The 25311-nt window shown below is 42.9% G+C and overlaps 1 protein-coding gene across 2 annotated transcripts in view; it reads left to right on the forward strand.

The window, feature by feature from the left end:
* The window catches only part of LSP1 (lymphocyte specific protein 1), a 107043-nt gene that overhangs the window by 56446 nt on the left and 25286 nt on the right, over positions 1-25311 (forward strand). The window contains exons 1-2 of one of the 2 annotated variants that reach the window (XM_056526855.1): positions 6300-6634; positions 11980-12120. In XM_056526855.1, the coding sequence (XP_056382830.1) occupies positions 6579-6634; positions 11980-12120 (197 nt within the window). In that variant the 5' untranslated portion in view covers positions 6300-6578. Of the gene's footprint in view, positions 1-6299; positions 6635-11979; positions 12121-25311 lie in introns of those variants that run through there. The other variant, XM_056526854.1, reaches the window with a different exon arrangement.

Below are 25311 nucleotides of genomic sequence, written 5' to 3' on the forward strand. Positions count from 1 at the left end.
TTTTCCCGATCACGTGATCCGCAGGTCCTGCTGCGCTGTATACAGGTAATTAACTATTTATAGACATTTATACAATCATATTTACATGCATCCTAAATAAACCATTAGCTCAATAACTATCTAGATGAGAGGTGACCAGGGGTGAACTAGACAATGGGGACCCTGATGTCCTAGAGACTCTGGCTAAGTGGACCCACATACGCAGGTACCGGATAGGATACGGTACCGAGACACCACACAAGTCTCTAGGAAAGCAACTGCATCAGCCCCCTCCGTCTTCTCAGGGAGACCAACCAGTTGGATATTATTTCTTCTCAGGCGGTTCTCAACCACCCCCTTCACCTGCCTCTGCAAGGTAGCAATCTGTTGTGGGATAGGTTGAAGTATATCATCAATGGTTGAGATATGTCTCTCCGATTCAGTGGTGCGTTCCCGGAGTTTTTGAGTCTCGTGCCAGAGGATAACAAAATCCGGTTTCAACTCGTCCACCTTGGAGACCATTATGGTTTGGCACGTAGTAATAGCCGCTAGCACTTCAGTAAACTTCAAGTCAATATCCGCAGCATTATACTGCGACCGAGCAGGAGAAAGGAGCTGCGGAGAGGTAGTAGGGCCCTCAAAGGACGACATAGATGGATCAGGAGACTCACGTCCAGGGCAGCCCTGAGATCTGCAAAATTGACTGAGCGCTTTGGCCGCATGAGCTGACACTTTAGAGGCCATAGGAGTCTGAGCACCGGAGCCTCACTGGAAGGGGCCAAAAGACTGCAGCGAGCCATCATCAGATGACACTTCATCATCAGAGGAATGCCTAGCAGATTCAGCCACCACTTTAGTTTTCTTTGCTTTGTTCCGAGAGCCCCCCCCCCCCCCATTGTAGGAAGAAGGGGCGGACAGATAGGTAGAAGGCACACAACAGGGTAGCACAGCCTAGGTCGCCCAATATAGCGGTACACAGTCCAGCAAAACTACAACTCCCAGCAAAACTACAACGCCCAATATAGCGGCACATAGTCCAGCAAAACTACAACTCCCAGCATGCCCGGACAGCCAACCGCTGTCCGGGCATGCTGGGAGTTGTAGTTTTGCAACATCTGGAGGTCCGCAGGTTGAAGACCACTATTGGGTTCAAAATCTTTATTTTTTTAGATTTTGCACCTGTCTTATACGCCGGTGCGTCCTATAGGGCGAAAAATACGGTAAGCACTAGTGATGAGTGGCAGGGGCCATATTCGAGTTTGCGATATTTCAGGAATATATGGACGAATATTCGTACTATGCTGGCGAAATTCTCATATTCGCTATGTTCGTTCTTTTTTTTTTTCCCATGCGAAAATTCGTAATGAAATTTTTGCATAGTCCGCACGCACAATTATATCTTTCACATATATGAAGGGAGGGATCAGTGTCAAGTCTGGAAGTGCCGATATTCGCATAAATTCGCATAAAAAGGAATATTTGTCATTACGAATATATATATATTCTAAATATTAGCAAAATTGCAAAGGGCCGATATTCGCAGTAAAAATTAGCATTTCGAATATTCGCGCTCAACACTAATAAGCACCTTGAATAAACAATTCCTTTCTTCAGCTTCATCATCTCTTAACATTAACCATTATGTACCCACCCATAAGGATTAAAGTTTCTGTAAAACTAAGATCCTATATTGTAGCTATTTTTTTACTTCCCCAGTTACATGTTGTTGACCTGAAACTGTAACCGTTGCCTGGTGTTTCAACATTAGTTTGGGATATAAATATTATGGGGAAGTTGAACTACATGTATCCAGCTGATGCTACAGAAAAGATCTTCATCAATGTGGTTAGAAAAACATATTGAACACTATTGGGGTCTAAAATGGCCCCAAGTTTCCCATTTTAACGATGGGCTCTCAGAGCCCATTGTAAACTGAATACTGACTCGCAATGCATGCTGGAGGTTGTAGCTTTGCAACAGCTGGAGACACCCTGGTTGGGAAACACTGCTGTTCTCAATACTGACACCGTTTAAAGCATAATAACACTGTACAGTATTGTATATTTTTCTTTCCACTTTTTCATGGACTTATGGACTATACATACAATGTTTGTCTCAGAACCGATGAATATTGTATGTTGAGGGACCACTGTAATGTGATATAGGATATTTTTCACAAAAACAGCATATTTGCCCATATATATATATATATATATATATATATATATATATATATATATATATGGTCATATCACCTTTTACCAACTTTAATGTTCAGACGTTTGCTTCTGGCTCTATAGTATAGCTTTGTAGTTATCTGTCATATGACTATAAAATGCCAGCTAAAAAGAAATGTAATGTATACGGATATTAATAAATAAAGCAAAAATTTGTATACAAATGTTCATGTAATTTTTTCCAGACATGAAAGCACCAATAGATATGATCTAGACACCTGACCCGAGGGGTGAAACATCTGGTATTGTGCTAGAAAGACACTTTTCCGTGTTATCGTCATCTACGTATTTCCTATGATCTTTAGAAAGAGGCAGAGAGCAGGAAAGGAGTAGTGAGTGTTATTTAGGTTTTTAGTCAAATTTTGATTAAAATCTAATATTGAAATAAGTGAGGAATGAATACTGCCACACATCCTCAACATTTCTCTGGTTACTAGAAATGTAATTTCAGAGGTTAAAGCTGGTTGGCACAGACAGCTATCCCTCCAATCCCTCCATGCTTTTGTATACTTATTTGGTTTACAGATATTCCTGCCGAAAAATAAAAAGTGCGGCACCCATAGAGCAACACTGTAGTATGGTGACCACTAACCACGAGGATGATAGGTGAAGTAATCCAGGCCAATTGAGGATAGTAATCTCTCTGGGTAGTGTCATGTATGGCATGGCCATCCTGCTAACCTGGTGAGCCCCCTGTCAGCCCGTGCAAGTTTGAGGGAGATTTGGGGGGGGGGGGGGGGTGTATGTAGCACAATTTAGGAAGTCCTTGACCTCTGGATACATGTCATAAGGTGTCTGGGTATGTACCTATAATGAACTTTACTAGAAGTCAGTGTGCAGCATCTGGCCACCCATCTTGCCTGTCAATCAATTGTTCACTGGAGCAGACAGCACAATACATTGTGTAGTGGCCATATTTGGTTTATTGCAGCTCAATTCCCATTAAAGTGAATTTAACCAGTAGCCCAGCATGGCTACTACACAATGTACAGTGCCGTCTACTTCCAGCTCTTATTCAATGTGTATGCCAGCACAGCCAAACAACTGATTTGTGGGGGTGCTGAGTGTCAAACCCCCACTGATCTGATATTGATGATCTATCCTACCTTTACATGTTCTAAATATTTTATATATACTGCATTTTCTAGAACCACAGAATCCAGGACTAATCAGTTTAATAATTTTAATGTTTTTTTCTTGTAACTGTCCTGACAATTGTATTATAGCTTTCATGACATATTAGTCGATATGATGTCGTGCTGTGACTCTTACATATCCTAGAATATTCCTTTAGCACAGTAAGATATGTTCGTTACAATACTTGTTTTTTTCACTGTAAAACAAGATTCATTGTTGATATGAGTCACATCCCACCGTCCAGCTGTGCTCCCAGCCATTTCTGCCTTTAGGGGGAAAAAAACTTCAAAAACTGTCGAGGGTGAAAGTGATGTCACTGAGCGGCACTATGTCTCACTACTAGTCACTCGTCTTGGAATGTAACAGTATTTTACAGGATGCTTTAGATATGTAAATATTACTTTTATATTAAATATGGTACCTTAAAGAGGACAGCGATTTGCGCCCCTGGTGAAGTACGTTTGGTTCACAGTGATGTAGTAGGTTAAAATCCACTTACTGAGTAGGGTTTCGCTCACAGCACAACACCTAAGAAGACATCTAAAATATATGAGCCGTGGCTCATCTGGTATTAGCTTTTCTAGTCCGGTGGGTAGACAATAGAGAAGAATCGAACTTTTCTTGGCGCTGGTCAAACTGGTTAGGAACTCTGACACAAGATTGTGTCCAAAAGGTGTATTATTAGCACTTACAACGCGTTTCTGGTCCGAAAAGGACCCTTCCTGAGGAAGGGTCCTTTTCGGACCAGAAATGCGTTGTTTTAAGTGCTAATAAAACACCTTTTGGACAGAATCTTGTCAGAGTTCCTAACCAGTTGGACCAGTGCCAAGAAAAGCTTGATTTTTCTCTATTTTTTTTTTAAATATTAGGAAATTTGACAAAATAGAAGTTCTTCTTACCCTGTGCATAGGTGATAAGTTATTTCTAAAAACATTTGACATGTCATATGCAGACATGTTAAAATGTTTGGTCTGTCAGTGCTGAGACTCGCACATGAATTCCCACCTTCGCTCTGACTCACTGCAGGAGAAGGGCCCAACTACGGTCTATACATCATTGAGTCTGCATGTCACGTCAATTTTTTTTTTAAACAATGACATTATCACTTTAAAACAGAACTCTGAAATTTTAAAGGGATTCCATATGAAGTGAATTATGAGAGTTGCATTCTTACAACCAGTCTGTTGGTGTATCAGGTGATGTGTTGACTTTCTTGGCCGGATATGATTCTAATAGGTGATAACATGGCTGGACCACCATAGGGTTCAAGCCATTTTACTTCAGAAATTGGTCATACACATAAGAGCAAAAGTTGGTTGAACGTGACTATCTTATACATATACAGGAGTGCCAAGTCTCCCTTGACAGATTTTGTTAGAGAAAAGAAGGACTGGGCATGTTGAACTTCAATGACCAATTGTTTTGTTCTCAAGGTATATGAGCTGACATCATATATGACACCAGCTTATTCCCATATGCTTGCTTAAAGGGGTACTCCACTACCCCAACCTTCGGAACATTTTGTTCCGAATGCTGGGTGCGGGCTGCGTCGGTCGTGACATCACGGCCATGCCCCTCGTAATGTCACGCCATGCCCCCTCAATGCAAGTCTATGGGAGGGGGCGTGGCAATCGCCACACCCCCTCCCATAGACTTGCATTGAGGGGAGGGTGGCGTTACGTCAAGAGGGCATGGCCGGTATGCCATGACCCACCCAGCCTGCACCCAGCCTTCGGAACAAAATGTCCGGAACGCTGGGGCAGTGGAGTACCCCTTTAACCAAGTTGAGTGTGCATGTGTAAAGGAAGGATTGAAGAAATTATTGTTACCAGCTATTGAAAGCCTAATGGGCCATTGTTCTTTCTGTCATAAATTGTTAGTGTGTTACTATGTAATGTCTGATTTTGTTTGTCCATTGACCCTCCTCGGAATATGTTTGTGCTATTACAATGATTATCATCACATACATCTATTTCTATATATAGACTTAAGGGGGGGTTATTTATCAAAACCTGTTCAGAGTAAAAGTTAACCAGTTTCCCATAGCAACCAATCAGATTGCCTCTTTCATTTTTCCGAGGCCTCTTCAAAAATGAAAGAAGCGATCTGATTGGTTGCTATGGGCAACTCAGCAACTTTTCCTCTGGACAAGGTATTGATAAATCTCCCCCAAGTAATACAAACCAATTTAGGGTATGTTCACACTGCGGATTCCCCTCGGAATTCCGCGAGCGGAATTCCACAAGTAAAATTCCGCACAGTGAACGTTAGCATCTGTGTGAATGGGTCTTCCGCGAGACCCGTTCACACTGCGAAATTTCAGCGGCGGAAATTGTTCCGCGCAAAGAAAGAACATGATCATTCTTTGCGCGGAAGTCCGGATGCACTGCATAGCCGTCAATGGTGATGGTGCAGTGCCACGCGGTCCTGCCGCCGCCGCCAGCTGCCAGGCTGAATCTCCGCTCGCTGAATTCCGCGAGTGGAGATTCAGCTACAATTCCGCAGTGTGAACATACCCAAATGAAAGGCGTGAGGTCTCTTATCCTGCTCTAAGGAGGAAACCGTTACAAAATAACAAACGGTGTGTAAACAACACGAAGGAGAAAGAACAATAGCAGAGATATTACAATGCAGCCGTATGTCTCATCTTGTAGAGATTGCATTCCTGACAAGAACAAGGAAAAACCGAAAGAAATTGCTGCAAAGGGACATAAGAGACAATATTGAGCTGGGAGAAATGAGAATCCTCCACAGCCAGAGCAGTGGACAAGTATCTAGGAAAATGCAGTTGCTGTGATACAAGGACTCCCCCTGAGAGTGTCTGGGGGGGGGGGATTCAGAGACATATTGTCACCCCCCCCCCCTCCCCTTCCCCAAATGCAGGGGCAGGGAGGGTCCAGCTTCCTCTTACCTCATATCATCTCCCCCTGACTTCCCAACACAGGAGGAGGGGGAGAGAAAGAGAGAGCAAGCCTGGAAAACAAAAGGAGGGCAGGCAGCTGCTCAAACTTCCTGAGAAAGGAAAACAGGAGCGAAGGACTAGAGCGAAGACAAGTCACATAGAGACGAACAATGACCCAGGAGACTCTCATAAACTCATAAGAGCAGCATTGATCAGAGAGGGGCTGATAGTGGGAAGGTGTGGAGTGGGAGGGGAGTCATAGAGCTCTGGATACAAAGGATTAGCAGAAAAAGAGGATTGAGAAGACATCAGGCTGAGCCACAATGTCCACATCACTCCTGAGAAGAGACAGCAAAAAGAACCTACAGAATCTACTCAAGTGAGTAAATGTAGTCACAGACATGTCTATTCTTCTTATGGTACCATCAGTGTGAGCTCTGCCAACAATCGTAATAGTCCCATCTATAATTGGTACCAATCTGGTCTGTTATATACTATATATCAAACCATTTTACAATGTATTTGATATCTCAAAATGTTGATCAATATTTAACTGTTTAATCACCATGGTAACGATTTGTTAATCTTGACGAATACCGATGCAGGATTGTCAGTGGACAATTTTAGGAGCATAGAATTGCAACAAGACCAATAATGTTATTGATGAAAAAAATATGCTGTATCTATCAATGGCTTCATACGGGGGGGGGGGGGAAGCAAAATTGTAAATGCAGTAGGGTTAATAGAAAAGGTTCCAGGTGAAGGAGAGTAGGACAATAGCCCTCTGATCAACATAGCATTAGTGTGCAGTGTACAATTGTATGTAATGAAGTGGCCGCAGTTCATTCACAGCAGGCGTAGAATGAATGGGCAGAGAAGGAATTTGTCTGTGAGCATGGGAAGCAACGTGTTGTTGGAGATAATAAGGAAATACAAGTAAGGAGGAAGGAAGAATACAAGTGTGGGGACGTGAGGAGGATGTAAAGGAATTTGAGGTAGCGGTCATGGGCTCGATATCTATATGTCTAAGCATGGGCACCTAAGAGTCCATACGGACACATGCTTAGACATATAGATATCGGGTTTATAGGGTGGGGCATATTGTAACAGTTTGGTGGTAGGATTGCGGGACAATGAATGAGATCCTTAGGGACTTTTAGACCATATGTATTATTTATGGTGCATATTCATGTGTTCAGGAATCTCTAAGTGGTGGTGATGTCTGGCGAGGATTGATGGGAAGTGATGGAGTGACACTGGAGGGTCTGTTTAGACAGCCATAATCTCTTTGTCATCCCTCTTAGATATCAAAGATAAATGTGTTGGAAATATTCCAGTAATCTGCTCACCAATGCACACTATACTAGACTGAGCGTAGATGAGTGATGAACTCTACAGTATAAAGACAACACTACGAGCTCTATAATCTCATGTATGGATCTTGCCAAGTTCAAAATATTCCTATCCTAGTAAAATAAATCCCAGAATTTCTTACATCGTATACCTCCTGATCACAATTTACATTCTACTGTCATAGCAATCTTGGTGGTCGGAGGGGAAAATTTTAAGCAGGTCAGACTATCATTAAATACAACGGATTCTAAGATTTTGATCATTTACATATACAGTGAACCCTCTCTAAAAGACCACCTCTTTGGGAAGACCATCCCTTATCCACACCAGATTGTGTGTCTGCCATGCAATATGCATAGGGCCCATTTTCTTTGAGAAGACCACGTTTTATTGCAATTTTAGGTGGTCTTCTCAAAGAAGTTTCACTGTAACATAGTCCCACTAAACCCAGCCATGCATCATGTGCTACTAGAGCTACCAATTGGTTGAAATCATGTCAGAGATGTAAAGATTTGGTCGTGAGGTTATACACCAAAAGATATTTCCGACAATGAGAATAATTTTTCCATGGAAAGATTCTTTCGGAAATAACATTTGCTGTGTTCCATATGTCAACTTATTGTTATGATTATAATGTTACCACTAACAACGGGGGAAGATTTTGAAGCATGACCCAATAGAGATGAACTATACAGTTGGTACTTTTCAAGTGAATGTGTTTATGTGGGACACAGGCCAGTGGGCCTTACTGTATGACATGGGTGAGGTGTCAGCTTGAGTTTATCTTCTGGATGATCAGTTGATCATGAACAGATGGACTATCCACTAGTGTCTATGGCCAGCATTAGTTTTGCCATCTAAATCTGTGTTGTTGAATATCGGCTATTATCACCAATATTGCATTTTATATAACTCTATTCCAAGCTAATATGTATTGGCATACCTATTTTGCACATAGATACCCCAGTTTTAATGTCTTACAACATACAGTGAAACCTCTTTGAGAAGACCGCCTCCTCACCCAGCCTGGATTTTCTGACACATTTTCAGTTCTTCCTTTATGCATTCTTCGAGAACACCACCCCCTAGAAGATCTTTTTGATATTTTATGTGAAGTTTAGAGTACCTATAATTAACAAAATATAAAAAAAAAATTGATCAATGCATAAGAAACAACTTTCTAATACCATGTGATTAACAAAAATGTATATTTATATATATTTTTTGTACTTTTAAAAACTGACCACTAGGGGTCTCTCTACATGTCCTGACTGATGGATTTCGGACTCATGCCGGCCTGGCAGCATAAGTTCAAACTCTCAGTGCAGCCGAGACACTCAGACAGGTCAATCAGACAGGCAGGAGCAGCGCTGTGCATGGACAGTAGGCAGGCAGGACGGCTGCTGTGCCTGCCAGTTATAACAATAACCACCCCACAGTGCCGCAGGAATACAGCGCCCGATACAGGATTGCAGCGCCCGACACTGTGTCGCCCACACAAAGCAACCACCCCACCGCTGCCGATTACAAGCAGGATCGCAGCGCTGGATTACAGCGCTTAGGACAGGTAGGCCGGCCCACTGCGGCAGTCAAAGGGGTTGTATAGGCAGTGATATCCCCCCCCCCTCAGTGCCCGCAGAAGAAGGGCCGAAGTGAGCCCTGCCAGGCTTCAGCTGATGTCACGCCTGCTTGGCCACTCCCCTCTTCCTCTCTCACAGAGGCAGCAAAACTGAGTAACTAACAAGGAATTTATAAAGGTAGGAAAAAAAATAATGGGTAGGGTTAGAGTCAGGGACAGATAGGGGGGGGGGGGGTAGGGACAGATGAGTTCATGATAGGTACTCTTTAACTGTATATGTGTTATTTTGTTCAAAAAAGCTGTAGTAATATGGCTCCATTGTGGTGTAACCAAGATTAGGATTAGATACTGAAAAATAAAATTCTATTTGGTTTCTATTTTCTGATTTATTTTTTATTTTATTGTTTGTACATTTTTATGGGGGCTGCCATATTGCATCAGCTGTTTCTAACAGCATTTAGAGATATGCTTTACAGCACTAGACAGGAACTGTCCCATTCATATGAATGGGGAAGGTATCTGCGTATGCTCTATAACCTTTGAAGAGGTAATTTCACAGGGAGGGGGAGGCTAAACTGTGAGATTCATCTATTATCTTTTCAATCTACTGGTGTCACCTTTCACTGTAATGCTATACTGATCACTTTCCAGCAGCCTCCTCCTTATCATCATCTTAGATAGAACAGGAAATCTCAGCTTAGTTTAAGTCCTAGTGGCCAAAATTAAAACTACAAGATATTAGGATTATTTTAAAATATAGATACTAAAAAAGAAAAATATATATAAAAAAAAAATCACCAAAAATTCTTAAAACATATGTTAAACATAAAACTGGATTTAAACAATGTCACTTTCTGATTTAAAGGAAAACTCCAGTAAAAATGACAACTATTTGCCTGTGAATTGGCTCTCAGGGGGCTTGTGTTCTCCTGTGAGTATTTCTTGAAGTAGAGTGATCACATAAAATGTTACCTTGTTGTGCTTATTCATCATCACCCTGGGATGCCATGGGCCCCCATGAAAAATGCTTGTGAGGTCCCAACCTCCAACAGAGCCAATTAATGTTCGCATTTAATTGCATAGTAAACATTGTTGCTTCTATCATGTCGGACTGTTTACTGCTTGACCACATTGGTCAGTGACTGGGCCCCTTTATAACATCAGAACTAAGATGCACTGGAGGACCCTCTAGCCTTCTAATGGGCCATTGTTTACTATAAAGCATAGCAGCATATTATTTGGCAACTACTGTAGTGGTATATGGTGGTCTATGGAGGTACCTAAGGGTGCAGATGGTTACATGTAAGCCCTTCCCAGTAGCCTTCTCCTTTGTTAGGATAAGCTACTATAGGCTACTAAAGGGGTATTCCAGGGAAAAACTTTTTTTTTTTATCAACCGGCTCCAGAAAGTTACAGATTTGTAAATTACTTCTATAAAAAAAAAAAAAAACGTAATCCTTTCAATAATTATCAGCTGCTGAAGTTGAGTTGTTGTTTTCTCTCTGGTAACAGTGCTCTCTGCTGATATCTCTGCTTGTCTCGGGAACTGCACAGAGTAGAATAGGTTTGCTATGGGGATTTGCTTCTAAACTGGGCGGGTTCCCGAGACACGTGTCATCAGAGAGCATTTAGACAGCAAAGAACAACTCAACTTCAGCAGCTCACAAGTACTGAAAGGATTAAGATTTTTTTTTTAAATAGAAGTAATTTATAAATCTGTTTTAACTTTCTGGAGCCAGTTGATATATAAAAAAAAGTAACCCCTTTAATTGTCTGTACAAGCCACAGTGGACCATCCTACTTTCCATCCAACAACAGCAATCACTATGCCTGTCTTTCACCAAGCCCTGTATATTAACACATTCTTTACAAGTACCATGCCAAATTTTTTGGCAGAAGTCGCAGATGATCCACTGGCAAGAACCCATCAGCAAGAACAATAATCTGTTCGTCTTCCTGATGATTAAGTAGATTGAAGTAGTTTGAATTGGAAACAATGCACAGATGTAGTGCAGATGAGTTTGTATTTTAACGCTTACGACTGTTTTTTTTTTTTTTGCGTATGTCAAGTTTTCCCGTTTTCCTCGGACTCTGGGTAAATCTGTACATAATACAAGTAATGCCAAGTGACAAACCTCTGCATATTACACACCCAGATATTGTACATATTGACTTGAATACTATATTCCCATTAGAGATATATGTCATACTAGCAGAGCCATGATATCATGGTGGGGGCGTATTGTCAGCCATCCTTGATGTTATGGTCAGAGGTCAGCAGGATGCAGAAGCTTGGGAAGACACATGTGTACAATGCCAGAAGTCACACATTCCTGGGAGTGGACAGGGTGTGGAAGGGACACATCTAATGTCACCGCTGTCCAGCTTCCAACCCCAAATCCCTATTTCCACACCTACAGTTTGGATCTTAAGGTCAGAATTTAGGGAGGAGGCCCATTTAGGATTTCAGCTTGAAAAAAAAAACAACTATACTTCAACTTTCGTATTCATGAAATAAGTAAAGGATGATTTTGTCAGGACTCCCTTCCCCCCATGCACATGTGTAGTATTTAGGCACTGGAACACTTACGCAATTGGATATATTTCTACACTAAGCAGCACGTCAGTCCCTGGAAAGCAAGAGATGGAAAGTTGCTTAACACCCTCGAGTCCTCACTGGTTCTCCTATGAGACCAATGCTTTGGTTATTGAATAACTATTGGTTCTGAAATGTACCAGAAGTGAAGTTTTTGGAATTTTTTAAATCATTGTATTCTTAATTTGTTCATCAGACTGACCACCCAGTGGAGTGTGGAAGATGAGGAGGAGGCTGCCAGGGAGAGGCGTAGACGAGAGCGGCAACAACATTACCCCGGCAGTGAGGGGCAATCTCCAGAGGATGTTAATGATGAGGCCTCTCCATCAGATGGGCAGTAAGTTGACTCTACTTCTCTTGTATCTAAAAGGGGTACTGCTTTTCTTTTAGTCTTAAAAGGATACTCCGCTGATCCTGCGTTGAGAACATTTCGTGACGTCACACCACACCCCTCAATGCAAGTCTATGGGAGGGGGCGTAGCGGCTGCCATGCCCCCTCCCATAGACTTTCATTGAGGGGTGTGGTGTGACATCGCGAGGTTCGGGGCCGTGACGTCATGACCCCCCGCCACCCGCTCCAAGCATTCAGAACAAAATGTTCCCAACGCAGGGGCAGCGTAGTGTGGTAGCTTTGGGGTGTAGGGTATATGGGGTTTAGCTGTGCGATACTTTAATGGGGTCTGTTTAACCCTTTCTTCTCGTGACGCCAGGGTGAGGGCTCCTCTATAATGCTTGTCCTACCGCCACCCTTCCCAAGAGCGATAGGGAGGTATGAAATAATTGAATGTCCACAACCGGAGAGTTTGCTGAAAACAGTCGGAACTTTTACTGATGCAAGCTTTATAACCGGAACAGTCTCTATACAGGCAAAGTCTCTTAGATATTGACAATGGTTGGGACCTTAAGCGGTTTAGAGTCCGTAGACTGATATGCACTGTTCCGCTGGATTTAGAGGATTTAGTTGAGGTCCAGCAGTCACGCTAGCTTTAGCGGGGATTCAGTTTAAGATTCACGTTTTGAGTTCACGCTGAGGCTTCAGGCCTAGGGTTGTCTTTGCAAGTTGCACGGATCTGTCCTCTCTGATAGTCCGGAACCCAAGAGAGTGATCATTGGCTGCAGCTCCCTTATATGGGCAGGGGCTGGCCTTAAGCTTATTGGTCCAATACGTCTGTCAATTATCTGTACAAGGAGTTATGGGTAATCATGTGACCCAAGGACCTCCAAAGGTCCTCCAACATACTATAGAGGATTTAACATAGTCACATGACTGAAGGTCCTGCAACGCTACCAAGGTAAGCATACTAATATACATTATATTAATTATATACATTTAAACATAACAAAATTAGAAAAGAAAAAGGCGACTAGGGGCTGTCCTAACCGGGGGACCCTACCTGAACGTTGTAATTCTGACTTTGGGGACAACATACAGGGTACGGTACTGGGACACTTCAGTAGTATCCCTTTAAGACTAAAAGAAAAGCATGTGGCCACATTTTGATGAAAAACGCAAATATGTTTTAATTGTTTTTAATTGTTCCTATTGTGGGTAGATCTATTAAAATTACTCTAGGCCAGGAATTTCCAGCCATTTTGCCATGGGAATGCAAGCTATTGCTGTCATCTTGGATAACAAGGACAGTTCCTCAGAACCCTAGTTGGGGAAAAAAATTGAGGCACATTTATACACCATAAAAATTGTGGTGGAGGATACAATTAATATTTCCTCCAGTAAAAAGAGTCAAAGCTCATGTATAACTGGATACAGTTGCACCAAACCTTAAGATGTGAAAGTCTTTACAGTATTCTGTGAGTGTAGAACCAGAGACGGCTCGCAGAGATCTTGAAACATTGGTTTCCATTTTTGCCATGGTTACTTCTGTTAAAGGGGTTATCCAGGAAAAAACTTTTTTTTTTTTATATATATCAACAGGCTCCAGAAAGTGAAACAGATTTGTAAATTACTTCTATTTAAAAATCTTAATCCTTTCCGTACTTATGAGCTGCTGAAGTTGAGTTGTTATTTTCTGTCTAAGTGCTCTCTGATGGCCCCTGTCTCGGGAACTGTCCAGGGTAGAAGCAAATCCCCATAGCAAAACTTTTCTACTCACAGTTCCCGAGACAGGCAGAGATGTCAGCAGAGAGCACTGTTGCCAGATAGAAAAGAACAACTCAACTTCAGCAGCTCATATATATTGGAAGGGTTAAGATTTTTTAATAGAAGTCATTTACAAATCCGTTTAACTTTCTGAAGCCAGTTGATATATAAAAAAAAGTTTTTTCCCGGATAACCCCTTTAAATATTTTCTTTGTCTATGTTTCTTGGATTTATATTTTTTCTAGAAGTGTGACCCACGACACTGTTTTATATCAACATCTGTAGATGCAGAATCTTCCCCTTATCTATAGATGTTAACACGTCATTGTGGATTTGCTCTTCTTATAGATATTAATCTAGAGATTTGGTTGTTTTCTATTTTTACCGACGAGTTCTATCTATGCTGAAATTTCAATAAAAACCATTGAAAAGAAATAGTAACAGATTACAATTTAAACACAAAATATATAAGAAGTTGCTCTACACTTATGAAGCTTTATGTAAATAAATCTGGGCACACATTTAGGCAGATGGTTTCAGCATCATCTTGGTGAAAGAAGGACATCTAGATCATAGTAGACTACAATAGTGTGATATACACATACAGTACTAGCTAAATGTATCAGGTATTGTAAAAATCTAAAAAAAATATATAAAATATATATTTTTTGAAAATCACTCTCAATAACTTACATGTGTTCTTTAATAATAAACTTATGTCATTTTACTAAGCCTATGTAAGGCTGTCTGCGTTGCTAAGTGGAACCTGAGTGGACAAAAAATGCTGCAAGCAATAGGGGAGATTTATCAAAACCTGTGCAGAGGCAAAGTTGCCCATAGCAATCAGCAATCAGCTTACTTCTTACATTCTTAAAGGGGTACTCCGCCCCTAGACATCTTATCCCCTATGCAAAGGATAGGGGATAAGATGTCAGATCGCCGGGGTCCCGCTGCTGGGGACCCCAGGGATCGCTGCTGCAGCACCCCGCTATCATTACTGCGCAGAGCGAGATCGCTCTGCACGTAATGACGGGCGATACAGGGGCCGGAGCATCGTTACGTCACGGCTCCGCCCCTTGTGATGTCACAGCCCGCCCCCGTCAATACAAGTCCGGCACGCCCCCTGCCATAGACTTGCATTAAGGGGACGGGTTGTGATGTCACGAGGGGCGGAGCCATGACGTCACACTGCTCCGGCCCCTGTATCGCCCGTCATTACGCACAGAGCGAACTCGCTCTGTGCAGTAATGATGGCTGGGTGCCGCAGCGGCGATCCCCGGGGTCCCCAGCAGCGGGACCGCGGCGATCTAACATCTTATCCCCTATCCTTTGGATAGGGGATAAGATGCCAGGGGCGGAGTATCCCTTTAAAGGACATCTGCAGCGTTACAAACACCATGAGCCCTTATGGCAGCGCCCCGTTAGGGAGATCGGGGGGGGGGGGGGGTCCCAGCCTATGAAAAATGAATGCAGTGATCTGATTGGTTGCTATGGGCAACTTTGCTTCTTCGCGGGTTTTGATAAATATCCCCCCAATATTTTTTTTGTCTGAACACCAGACGGTAACTAGCTCGACCCTACTAAAGTCAATAGGATTTGTCGGTATCTGTTGTGCCATGGACCTTCTGGTTTGTTTTCTGGCCCCAAATGAAGCCTCCAATGCAGATGTGTACGAGGCCTAAAGAGATCATTATGTGACCTTAGGCCATGTCTTACGATTTTCAGAGTTTACTTTAAAGGGGTACTCTGGCCCTGAGACATCTTATCCCGTATCCAAAGGATAGGGGATAAGATGTCTCACCACGGGGGTCCTGTCGCTGGGGACCCACGCTATCTTGTATTCGCCACCCACCTGTTTGAGCTTCATGCCGCGGTGCCAGCTCACAAACAGCCAGGTGGCGACCACGGGGCCTGAGTATTGTGACGTTACGATTCCGCCCCCGTGTTATGTCACCCCCGCTATGAAAGTCTATTGGAGGGGGCATGACGGCCATCACGCCCCCTCCCATAGACTTGCATAGCGGGGCAGGGGGTGACGTCACACGGGGGCGGAGTCGTGACGTCACAATACTCTACAATACTCTACATGATACACTAAATGATCTGGCACCGCGGCGTGAAGCTCAAACAGGTGGGAGGCAAATACAAGATAGCAGGGGTCCCCAGTGACGGGACCCCCACGGTGAGACATCTTATCCCCTATCCTTTGGATAGGGGATAAGATGTCTCAGTGCCGGAGTACCCCTTCAAAGTGGTTATAGTTTTATGTTAGTTCATGAATCAGATGTGTTTCTGACATAAAATGATATGTGTCTAGAGAGCAATTCTTGTTATATTTTCCAGATAGAATTGTGTCTAAAATAAGAGAAAATATACAGGAAATGTCTATAATAAACCTTAACTTCATAGAAAAGTCCACAAAGGAATGTGTAAATTGGCTTTGGTGGCTTATTTGTATTAAGGATTACTGTGCATGATGAGGAGAACACCCAAACACTTCAGCCCTGCTCAGAAATGAGCTTAAAGGGGTTAACCCAAGATTATAATTTATCACCTATCCATAGGTTGGGGAATGGTGTAGGTCTTACTACGGAGTCTTCCACTGATAAGATCTGTACTCAACATAGTGAGTGAAGGGGACAGTAGTGCACATTCATTGACCTGCATTTCATAATTTAGAACACAAAGAGACTCCCATTTTTGTGATTGGTGGAGGTTCCAGTGATTGGCACCTTTTCTATATTAAAAATAGAAATCCTGAAATCTTTATATTTTTTAGTCTGGCTACAAGGCATGAAACTAAACTGTGATGTCCTGCTCGGTCTATGATGATAAGGAGGAGGCAGCTAGAAAGGGAGGAGTACAGTATTACAGTGAAAGGTGTCTCCAGTAGATAGAAAAGACAAAATAGGAGCTCAGCTTCCCCTTTCCTGTAGAATGACCCCTGCACAGACCATGATTTAAGGGGTATTCCGGGATCTAAGCTTTTATCTCCTATCCAGAGGATAGGTGATACAATGTCTGATCACGGGGGGGGGGGGGGGGGGGACCTCCATTGGGACCTCCTGTGATCTCCCCACAGCACCTGCATTGTATGCGGGGCTGCATCTCCAGTGTCAGAAACTTCCGGGTTTCCGAGACTGGAGACGTAACGTCACGCTACGCCCCCTCCATTCATGTCTATGGGAGGGGGCGTGATGGCACATCACGTCTCCAGTCTCGAAAATCCGGAAGTTTCCAACACTGGAGAAGCAGCCCTGCATACAATGCGGGTGCTGCAGGGAGATCACGGGGGTTCCCAACGGTGGGCCCCCCGCAATCAGATATTGTATCTCTTGCCCTCTGGATAGGGGATAAAAGCTTAGATCCCAGAATACTACTTTATGTGCTCCATAAAAAGAATAGGGAATGAAATGTTCATTGTTCCTCTGTCTGTAGGGCTTTCTGTAAAGCAAATCACTAAATGTTAATAAAAGCAGCTTAGTAAATCAGAAAAAAAGACTGTGTTTAGTATCTGTCTTTAACCAGTAAAGAAAAACTAAGCAACACATTTACTTTAAATAAGAATTTATTATACATATACTGTACATGTGCACGCTTTAATAATCCACTATAGAAAAAAGCCACCTGTCACCTTGAGCTGGAAAAAGTGCAGCCCTGATCTCCCCCACAACCTTTGTCCCAGCCTACTTGACAATCCGCCCTCAATATCGGACTTCCAACTGGACAATGTTCCCTACTCTTGAATAGTGCAAGGGAATCGGGATGGTCAGACAAGAAAAGGACGGTAACAGTAGGGCAAGAAAGGAAGAAAAATGTAAGCCAAGGGTTAACCGTAAAACAAGCCAATGTCAGAACACCAGTAAGGATAGCCAAGACAAACAAACATGCAAGCAGGGTGCGATGGACTAAGGTCTGCAACATGTGAGCAACGCAGTACAGACTTACTGGGCAGAGGAATGGTCAGGTCACATTCAAGGAGGCCAGAAACACTATCTAGCAATATACAATAAGGAATGCTGGTCAAGGACAAGCCACAATTACAAGCAAAGACCAAAGAAACTATGGGGACTCCAGGAGGCCTCCTCCTCTGATTAGCCTGGTTCATGGAACCCCCGATTGGCAGGGTGGTAGCATCACAAAGCTGTTGTCACAAACACCTGAGACCCCACTGCCCGACAGGAGAGACGTAGGAACCGGCACTGGAGCCATGGTAGGGTAATTTACAAATTCCTTTGTGGGTTTTATTCTTATCTCATAGAATGTTTGATTTATTATAGACTTTATATTTTAGACACATTTCTGTCATGAAAATGTAACATAAATTATTATCTGAAATGGATACATACAATTTTTTGGAGTCTGAAACATGCCTGACTTGTGATCTCAACATGAAACCTTGACAACTTTCAGATAAACTTTGAAGATCATAAGGCATTGCCTGAGGTCACATTCTGAGCTCTTTATATGGGCTAAGTAACACTGTATATGTCCATTAGCTAAGAACATATGCAATCTATAAATAATGGAATGCCTGAAACACCTTTTGTATTGTAGCATTATGTACATTCCTATGTATAGAATAGGGACAATCCTTCTGCAGAGCAACAAGAAGTCTCCTGACATCTCTTCTATGAATCCGGCTTCCTTTACCCTGTACATATTTACACATCCTTATACCATGACACTGCCATCACATGCAACCCTAAAATCTTCAGATAATTCACAGAACTGTGCCGTGAACATTCCTGTAGCACATGAACACATTTCTATGAACAAAAGGGATATGAAGACTTCATGGAAAGTAGAAGAGGTTATATGTCAGCTATCTAAAGTAAAGACAAATAAGTCACAGGGGCCTGATGGGATACACTAAAAGTTATTAAAATAGCTTATGAGTGTACTATCAAAAATTAATGGAAACCCTACTATAGGATAGCATTGTGGAGCATTTAAAATCCCATGGATTGCAAGAAGAGAAAATAGATGGGTTTACTTCTGGGAGATCATGTGACTAATCTTATTGGTTTTCATTGGGTGACTAAAATAACAGATTGCGGAGGGGCAGTAGACATCGCATATCTAGATTTTAGTAAGGATTCTGACACTGTCCCAAATAGAAGACCCGATAAATTGCAGTCTTTGAGCTTGGACTCCTATATTGTTGAGTGGATTAGGCAGTGGTATCAGTGATTACATGTGACATCTTCTCTCTAGTGAGGAGAATACACAATGATACCAGTGACTACAGGTGACGTCTTCTCTATAGTGGGGAGAATACACAATGATGTCAGTGACTACAGGTGACGTCTTCTCTATAGTGAGGAGAATACACAATGATATCAGTGACTACAGGTGACGTCTTCTCTATAGTGAGGAGAATACACAATGATATCAGTGACTACAGGTGACGTCTTCTCTATAGTGAGGAGAATACACAATGATATCAGTGATTACAGGTGACGTCTTCTCTATAGTGAGGGGAATACACAATGATATCAGTGACTACAGGTAATGTCTTCTCTATAGTCTTTCCATATCTAATTCAGCTTGTACATACCACCATGACTTGTTCCAGCTAAATCTTCTTTATGCAGAACTTGACACCCAGACAGCATTGGCTCCTCACTATGACAGTGGAGTCTGATCCTCTATATGAAAACAATAATTCATATAATGTTGCCACACACTGTACCCTCTAAATATAATGCTGCCACACACTGTACCCTCTGAATATAATACTTCCACACATTGTACCCTCTAAATCAGTGGTTCTTAACCTTGTTGGAGGTACTGAACCCCACCAGCTTCATATGCGCATTCACCGAACCCTTTTTAATTGGACAAATAAAATATGATTTTTTCAAATTCAAAACATAGGAGGTATATATTTACATATATATTTATACATAGGTGCACAAAATGAACACCACCATTAAGAACAAAACCATGAAAACATTATTTTCACACAAAAACAAAAACATAATGAATATTTACTGCAAATCAGTAATGCGCAGTTCAGAAATGCGCAGCTTTACCTTGGCAAGTGCCTCTCTCGTGTCATTTTCGCAACAGAGTCTGTTCCTTTTCTTTGTTTTTATGTTCAGCATCCTGGAAAAGGATTGCTCGCAAAGATATGTTGTAACAAACAGTATGAAAATCTCTAGCGCTTTCTTAGCAATAATAGGGTACGTTACCATTTGTTGGTCACCAAAACGCTAGGCGCAGGCAGTGTTCACCCACACATTAGGCCCTAATGCAGGGGTCCTCAAACTTTTTAAACAGGGGGCCAGGTCACGGTCCCTCAGACCGTTGGAGGGCCGGACTATAGTTAAAAAAAATAAATAAATATGAACAAATTCCTATGCACACTTATATCTTATTAGTGAACTACCCCTTTAAGAACGCAGCACAGCTCCCCCCACATTAGGTAGGCAGCATAGTTCCCCCCACATTAGGTTGGCAGTATAGATTCCTCCACATTAGGTTGTAGTTCCCCCACATTAGGGTTGTCAGTATAGTTCCCCCACATTAGGCTGGCAGTAGGTTCCCCCACATTAGGTGCAATATAGTCCCCCACATTAAGCTGGCAGTATGTTCCCCCACATTAGGTGCAATATAATCCCCCCACATTAGGTGTAATATAGTCCCCCACATTAGGTACAATATAGTCCCCCACATTAAGCTGGCAGTATGTTCCCCCACATTAGGTTGGCAGTATAGTTCCCCCACATTAGGCCGGCAGTATGTTCCCCCACATTAGGTGCAATATAGTCCCCCCCCCCACATTAGGTGCAATATAGTCCCCCACATTAAGCTTGTTGTATGTTCCCCCACATTAGGTGCAATATAGTCCCCCACATTAGGTGCAATATAGTCCCCCCACATTAGGTGCAATATAGTCTCCCACATTAAGCTGGCAGTATGCTCCCCCACATTAGGTGCAATATAGTCCCCCCACATTAAGCTGGCAGTATGTTCCCCCACATTAGGCCAGCAGTATGTTCCCTCACATTAGGTGCAATATAGTCCCCCACATTAAGCTGACAGTATGTTCCCCCACATTAGGTGAAATATAGTCCCCCACATTAGGTGAAATATAGTCTCCCACATTAAGCTGGCAGTATGCTCCCCCACATTAGGTGCAATATAGTCCCCCCACATTAAGCTGGCAGTATGTTCCCCCACATTAGGCCAGCAGTATGTTCCCTCACATTAGGTGCAAAATAGTCCCCCACATTAGGCTGGCAGTATGCTCCCCCACATTGGGTTGGCAGTATAGTCCCCCACATTAGGCCGGCAGTATGTTCCCCCACATTAGGTGCAATCTTGTCCCCCACATTACGTTGGCAGTATAGTCCCCCACATTAGGTGCAATATAGTCCCCCCACATTAGGTGCAATATAGTCCCCCACATTAGGTGCAATATAGTCCCCCCACATTAGGTGCAATATAGTCCCCCACATTAGGTGTAATATAGTCCCCCACATTAGGTACAATATAGTCCCCCACATTAAGCTGGCAGTATGTTCCCCCACATTAGGTTGGCAGTATAGTTCCCCCACATTAGGCCGGCAGTATGTTCCCCCACATTAGGTGCAATATAGTCCCCCCCCCACATTAGGTGCAATATAGTCCCCCACATTAAGCTTGTTGTATGTTCCCCCACATTAGGTGCAATATAGTCCCCCACATTAGGTGCAATATAGTCCCCCCACATTAGGTGCAATATAGTCCCCCACATTAAGCTGACAGTATGTTCCCCCACATTAGGTGAAATATAGTCCCCCACATTAGGTACAATATAGTCTCCCACATTAAGCTGGCAGTATGCTCCCCCACATTAGGTGCAATATAGTCCCCCCACATTAAGCTGGCAGTATGTTCCCCCACATTAGGCCAGCAGTATGTTCCCTCACATTAGGTGCAATATAGTCCCCCACATTAAGCTGACAGTATGTTCCCCCACATTAGGTGAAATATAGTCCCCCACATTAGGTGAAATATAGTCTCCCACATTAAGCTGGCAGTATGCTCCCCCACATTAGGTGCAATATAGTCCCCCCACATTAAGCTGGCAGTATGTTCCCCCACATTAGGCCAGCAGTATGTTCCCTCACATTAGGTGCAAAATAGTCCCCCACATTAGGCTGGCAGTATGCTCCCCCACATTGGGTTGGCAGTATAGTCCCCCACATTAGGCCGGCAGTATGTTCCCCCACATTAGGTGCAATCTTGTCCCCCACATTACGTTGGCAGTATAGTCCCCCACATTAGGTGCAATATAGTCCCCCCACATTAGGTGCAATATAGTCCCCCACATTAGGTGCAATATAGTCCCCCCACATTAGGTGCAATATAGTCCCCCACATTAGGTGCAATATAGTCCCCCACATTAGGCCGGCAGTATGTTCCCCCACATTAGGTTGGCAGTATAGTCCCCCACATTAGGTGCAATATTGTCCCTCACATTACGTTGGCAGTATAGTCCCCCACATTAGGTGCAATATAGTCCCCCACATTACGTTGGCAGTATAGTTCCCCACATTATGTTGGCAGTATAGTTCGACCCACATTTGGTGCAGTATATTCCCACAGACTGGAGGCTGTATGCCTGTGTACTGCCCCACTTCAGTGTTCCGATCACTGCTCCTCGGGTCCGGCCATAGCAGGACCGGAGGATCGGTGGTCGGAACATCGAAGCTGACGCGCTGCTGGTAAACACTTACCAACTGCCAGCGCGCGTCCTTCTTGCTTCATCTCCGGGCTCCGTTGCCATGGGCGCATGCATGGGACGTGACGTCCCTGCGTGCGCTAGTTCCCGGCGATCCCCGCGTTTTTTAAGTAAACGTGGGGCCGCAAGGACTTAACAGAGGCATCCCTGTGTTCCGAAAGCATCTTTCGGAACACAGAGATGTCCCGAGGCAAAAACACCCGGCGGGCCTCCCCGCTGAACCCCGGTTCAGAACCACTGCTCTAAATATAATACTGCCACACACTATATTCTCTGAATATATTGCCACACACTGTACCTTATGAATATAATACTTCCACACATTGTACCCTCTGAATATAATACTTTTACATATTGTACCCACTGAATATAATACTGCCACACACTGTACCCTCTGAATATACTACCACACACTGTACCCTCTGAATATAATACTTTTACATATTGTACCCACTGAATATAATACTGCCACACACTGTACCCACTGAATATAATATTGCCACACACTGTACCCTCTGAATATAATATTGCCACACACTGTACCCTCTGAATATACTACCACACACTGTACCCTATGAATATAATACTTTTACATACTGTACCCACTGAATATGATACTGTTCAACACTGTATCCTCTGAATAAAACTGCTACACACTGTGCTCTGATTATAATACAATCACACTCTTCACGGTCTAAGTATAATACTACCACACACTGTATCCTCTGTATATAAGACAACCACACACTGCACCCTCTGAATGTAATACTACCACACACTGCACTCCCTGAATATAAAACAACCACACACTGTGCTCTCTGAATTTAATACAAGCAGATACTGCACTCTCTGAATATAATATAACCACATACTGCTCTCTCTAAGTATACTACCACACACTGCACTCTATGAATATAAAATACCCACACACTGGGGTTTATTTACTAAGAGTGGAGTGTAGGTTTCTTTGTGGGTTTTGATTTCAGACTGGTATTTTCCGAACGTATTTACTAAGTTTTCCCTACATTTTGCACTTTTTTTTACACATGCTCTGATCTGTCGGGTTTTCCTCAGCTCAAATCCACCACATTTTCTGTGGAAACCATAGTAAATATGTTGGGATTTTTCAAAACTGTCGGAGCCACGCCCCTTTTGTCGGGACCACGCCCACTCTATCCCCTGGCGACGCTCCCTTTTCAGGTTTTCCTTGTAAAGTGGAGAGTTTTGGTTTTTTTTGGTCGCAAATTGTGCGACACAATTTGGGCGCAAAACCCGACAAAAAAAGAGTCGGGATCACGTTAGTAAATAATACACACAGTGATGTCACAGTACAGGAGTAATACACAATGATGTCACAGTACAGGAGTAATACACAATGATGTCACAGTAAAGGGATAATACACACAGTGATGTCACAGTACAGGGGTAATACACAATGATGACACAGTACAGGAGTAATACACAATGATGACACAGTAGAGGGGTAATACACAGTGATGACACAGTAGAGGGGTAATACACAGTGATGACATAGTACAGGAGTAATACACAATGATGACACAGTACAGGGATAATACACACAGTGATGTCACAGTACAGGGGTAATACACAGTGATGACATAGTACAGGAGTAATACACAGTGATGACACAGTACAGGGGTAATACACAGTGATGACAGAGTACAGGGGTAATACACAATGATGACAGAGTACAGGGGTAATACACAATGATGTCACAGTACAGGGGTAATACACAATGATGTCACAGTACAGGGGTAATACACAATGATGTCACAGTACAGGAGTAATACACAGTGATGACACAGTACAGGAGTAATACACAATGGTGTCACAGTACAGGGGTAATACACAGTGATGACACAGTAGAGGGGTAATACACAGCGATGACACAGTACAGGGGTAATACACAGTGATGACACAGTACAGTGGTAATACACAGTGATGACACAGTACAGGAGTAATACACAGTGATGACACAGTACAGGGGTAATACACAGTGATGACACAGTACAGGAGTAATACACAGTGATGACACAGTACAGGGGTAATACACAGTGATGACACAGTAGAGGGGTAATACACAGTGATGACACAGTAGAGGGGTAATACACAGTGATGACACAGTACAGGGGTAATACACAGTGATGACACAGTAGAGGGGTAATACACAGTGATGACACAGTAGAGGGGTAATACACAGTGATGACACAGTAGAGGGGTAATACACAGTGATGACACAGTACAGGGGTAATACACAGTGATGACACAGTAGAGGGGTAATATACAGAGATGACACAGTAGAGGGGTAATACACAGAGATGACACAGTACAGGGGTAATACACAGAGATGACACAGTACAGGGGTAATACACAATGATGACACAGTACAGGAGTAATACACAGTGATGACACAGTAGAGGGGTAATACACAGTGATGACACAGTAGAGGGGTAATACACAGTGATGACAGTACAGGAGTAATACACAGTGATGACACAGTAGAGGGGTAATACACAGAGATGAGACAGTACAGGGGTAATACACAGAGATGACACAGTACAGGGGTAATACACAGAGATGACACAGTAGAGGGGTAATACACAGAGATGACACAGTAGAGGGGTAATACACAATGATGTCACAGTACAGGGGTAATACACAATGATGACACAGTA

The sequence above is a fragment of the Hyla sarda genome, chromosome 6, assembly GCF_029499605.1.
Source record: "Hyla sarda isolate aHylSar1 chromosome 6, aHylSar1.hap1, whole genome shotgun sequence".
Classification (NCBI taxonomy): Eukaryota; Metazoa; Chordata; class Amphibia; order Anura; family Hylidae; genus Hyla; species Hyla sarda.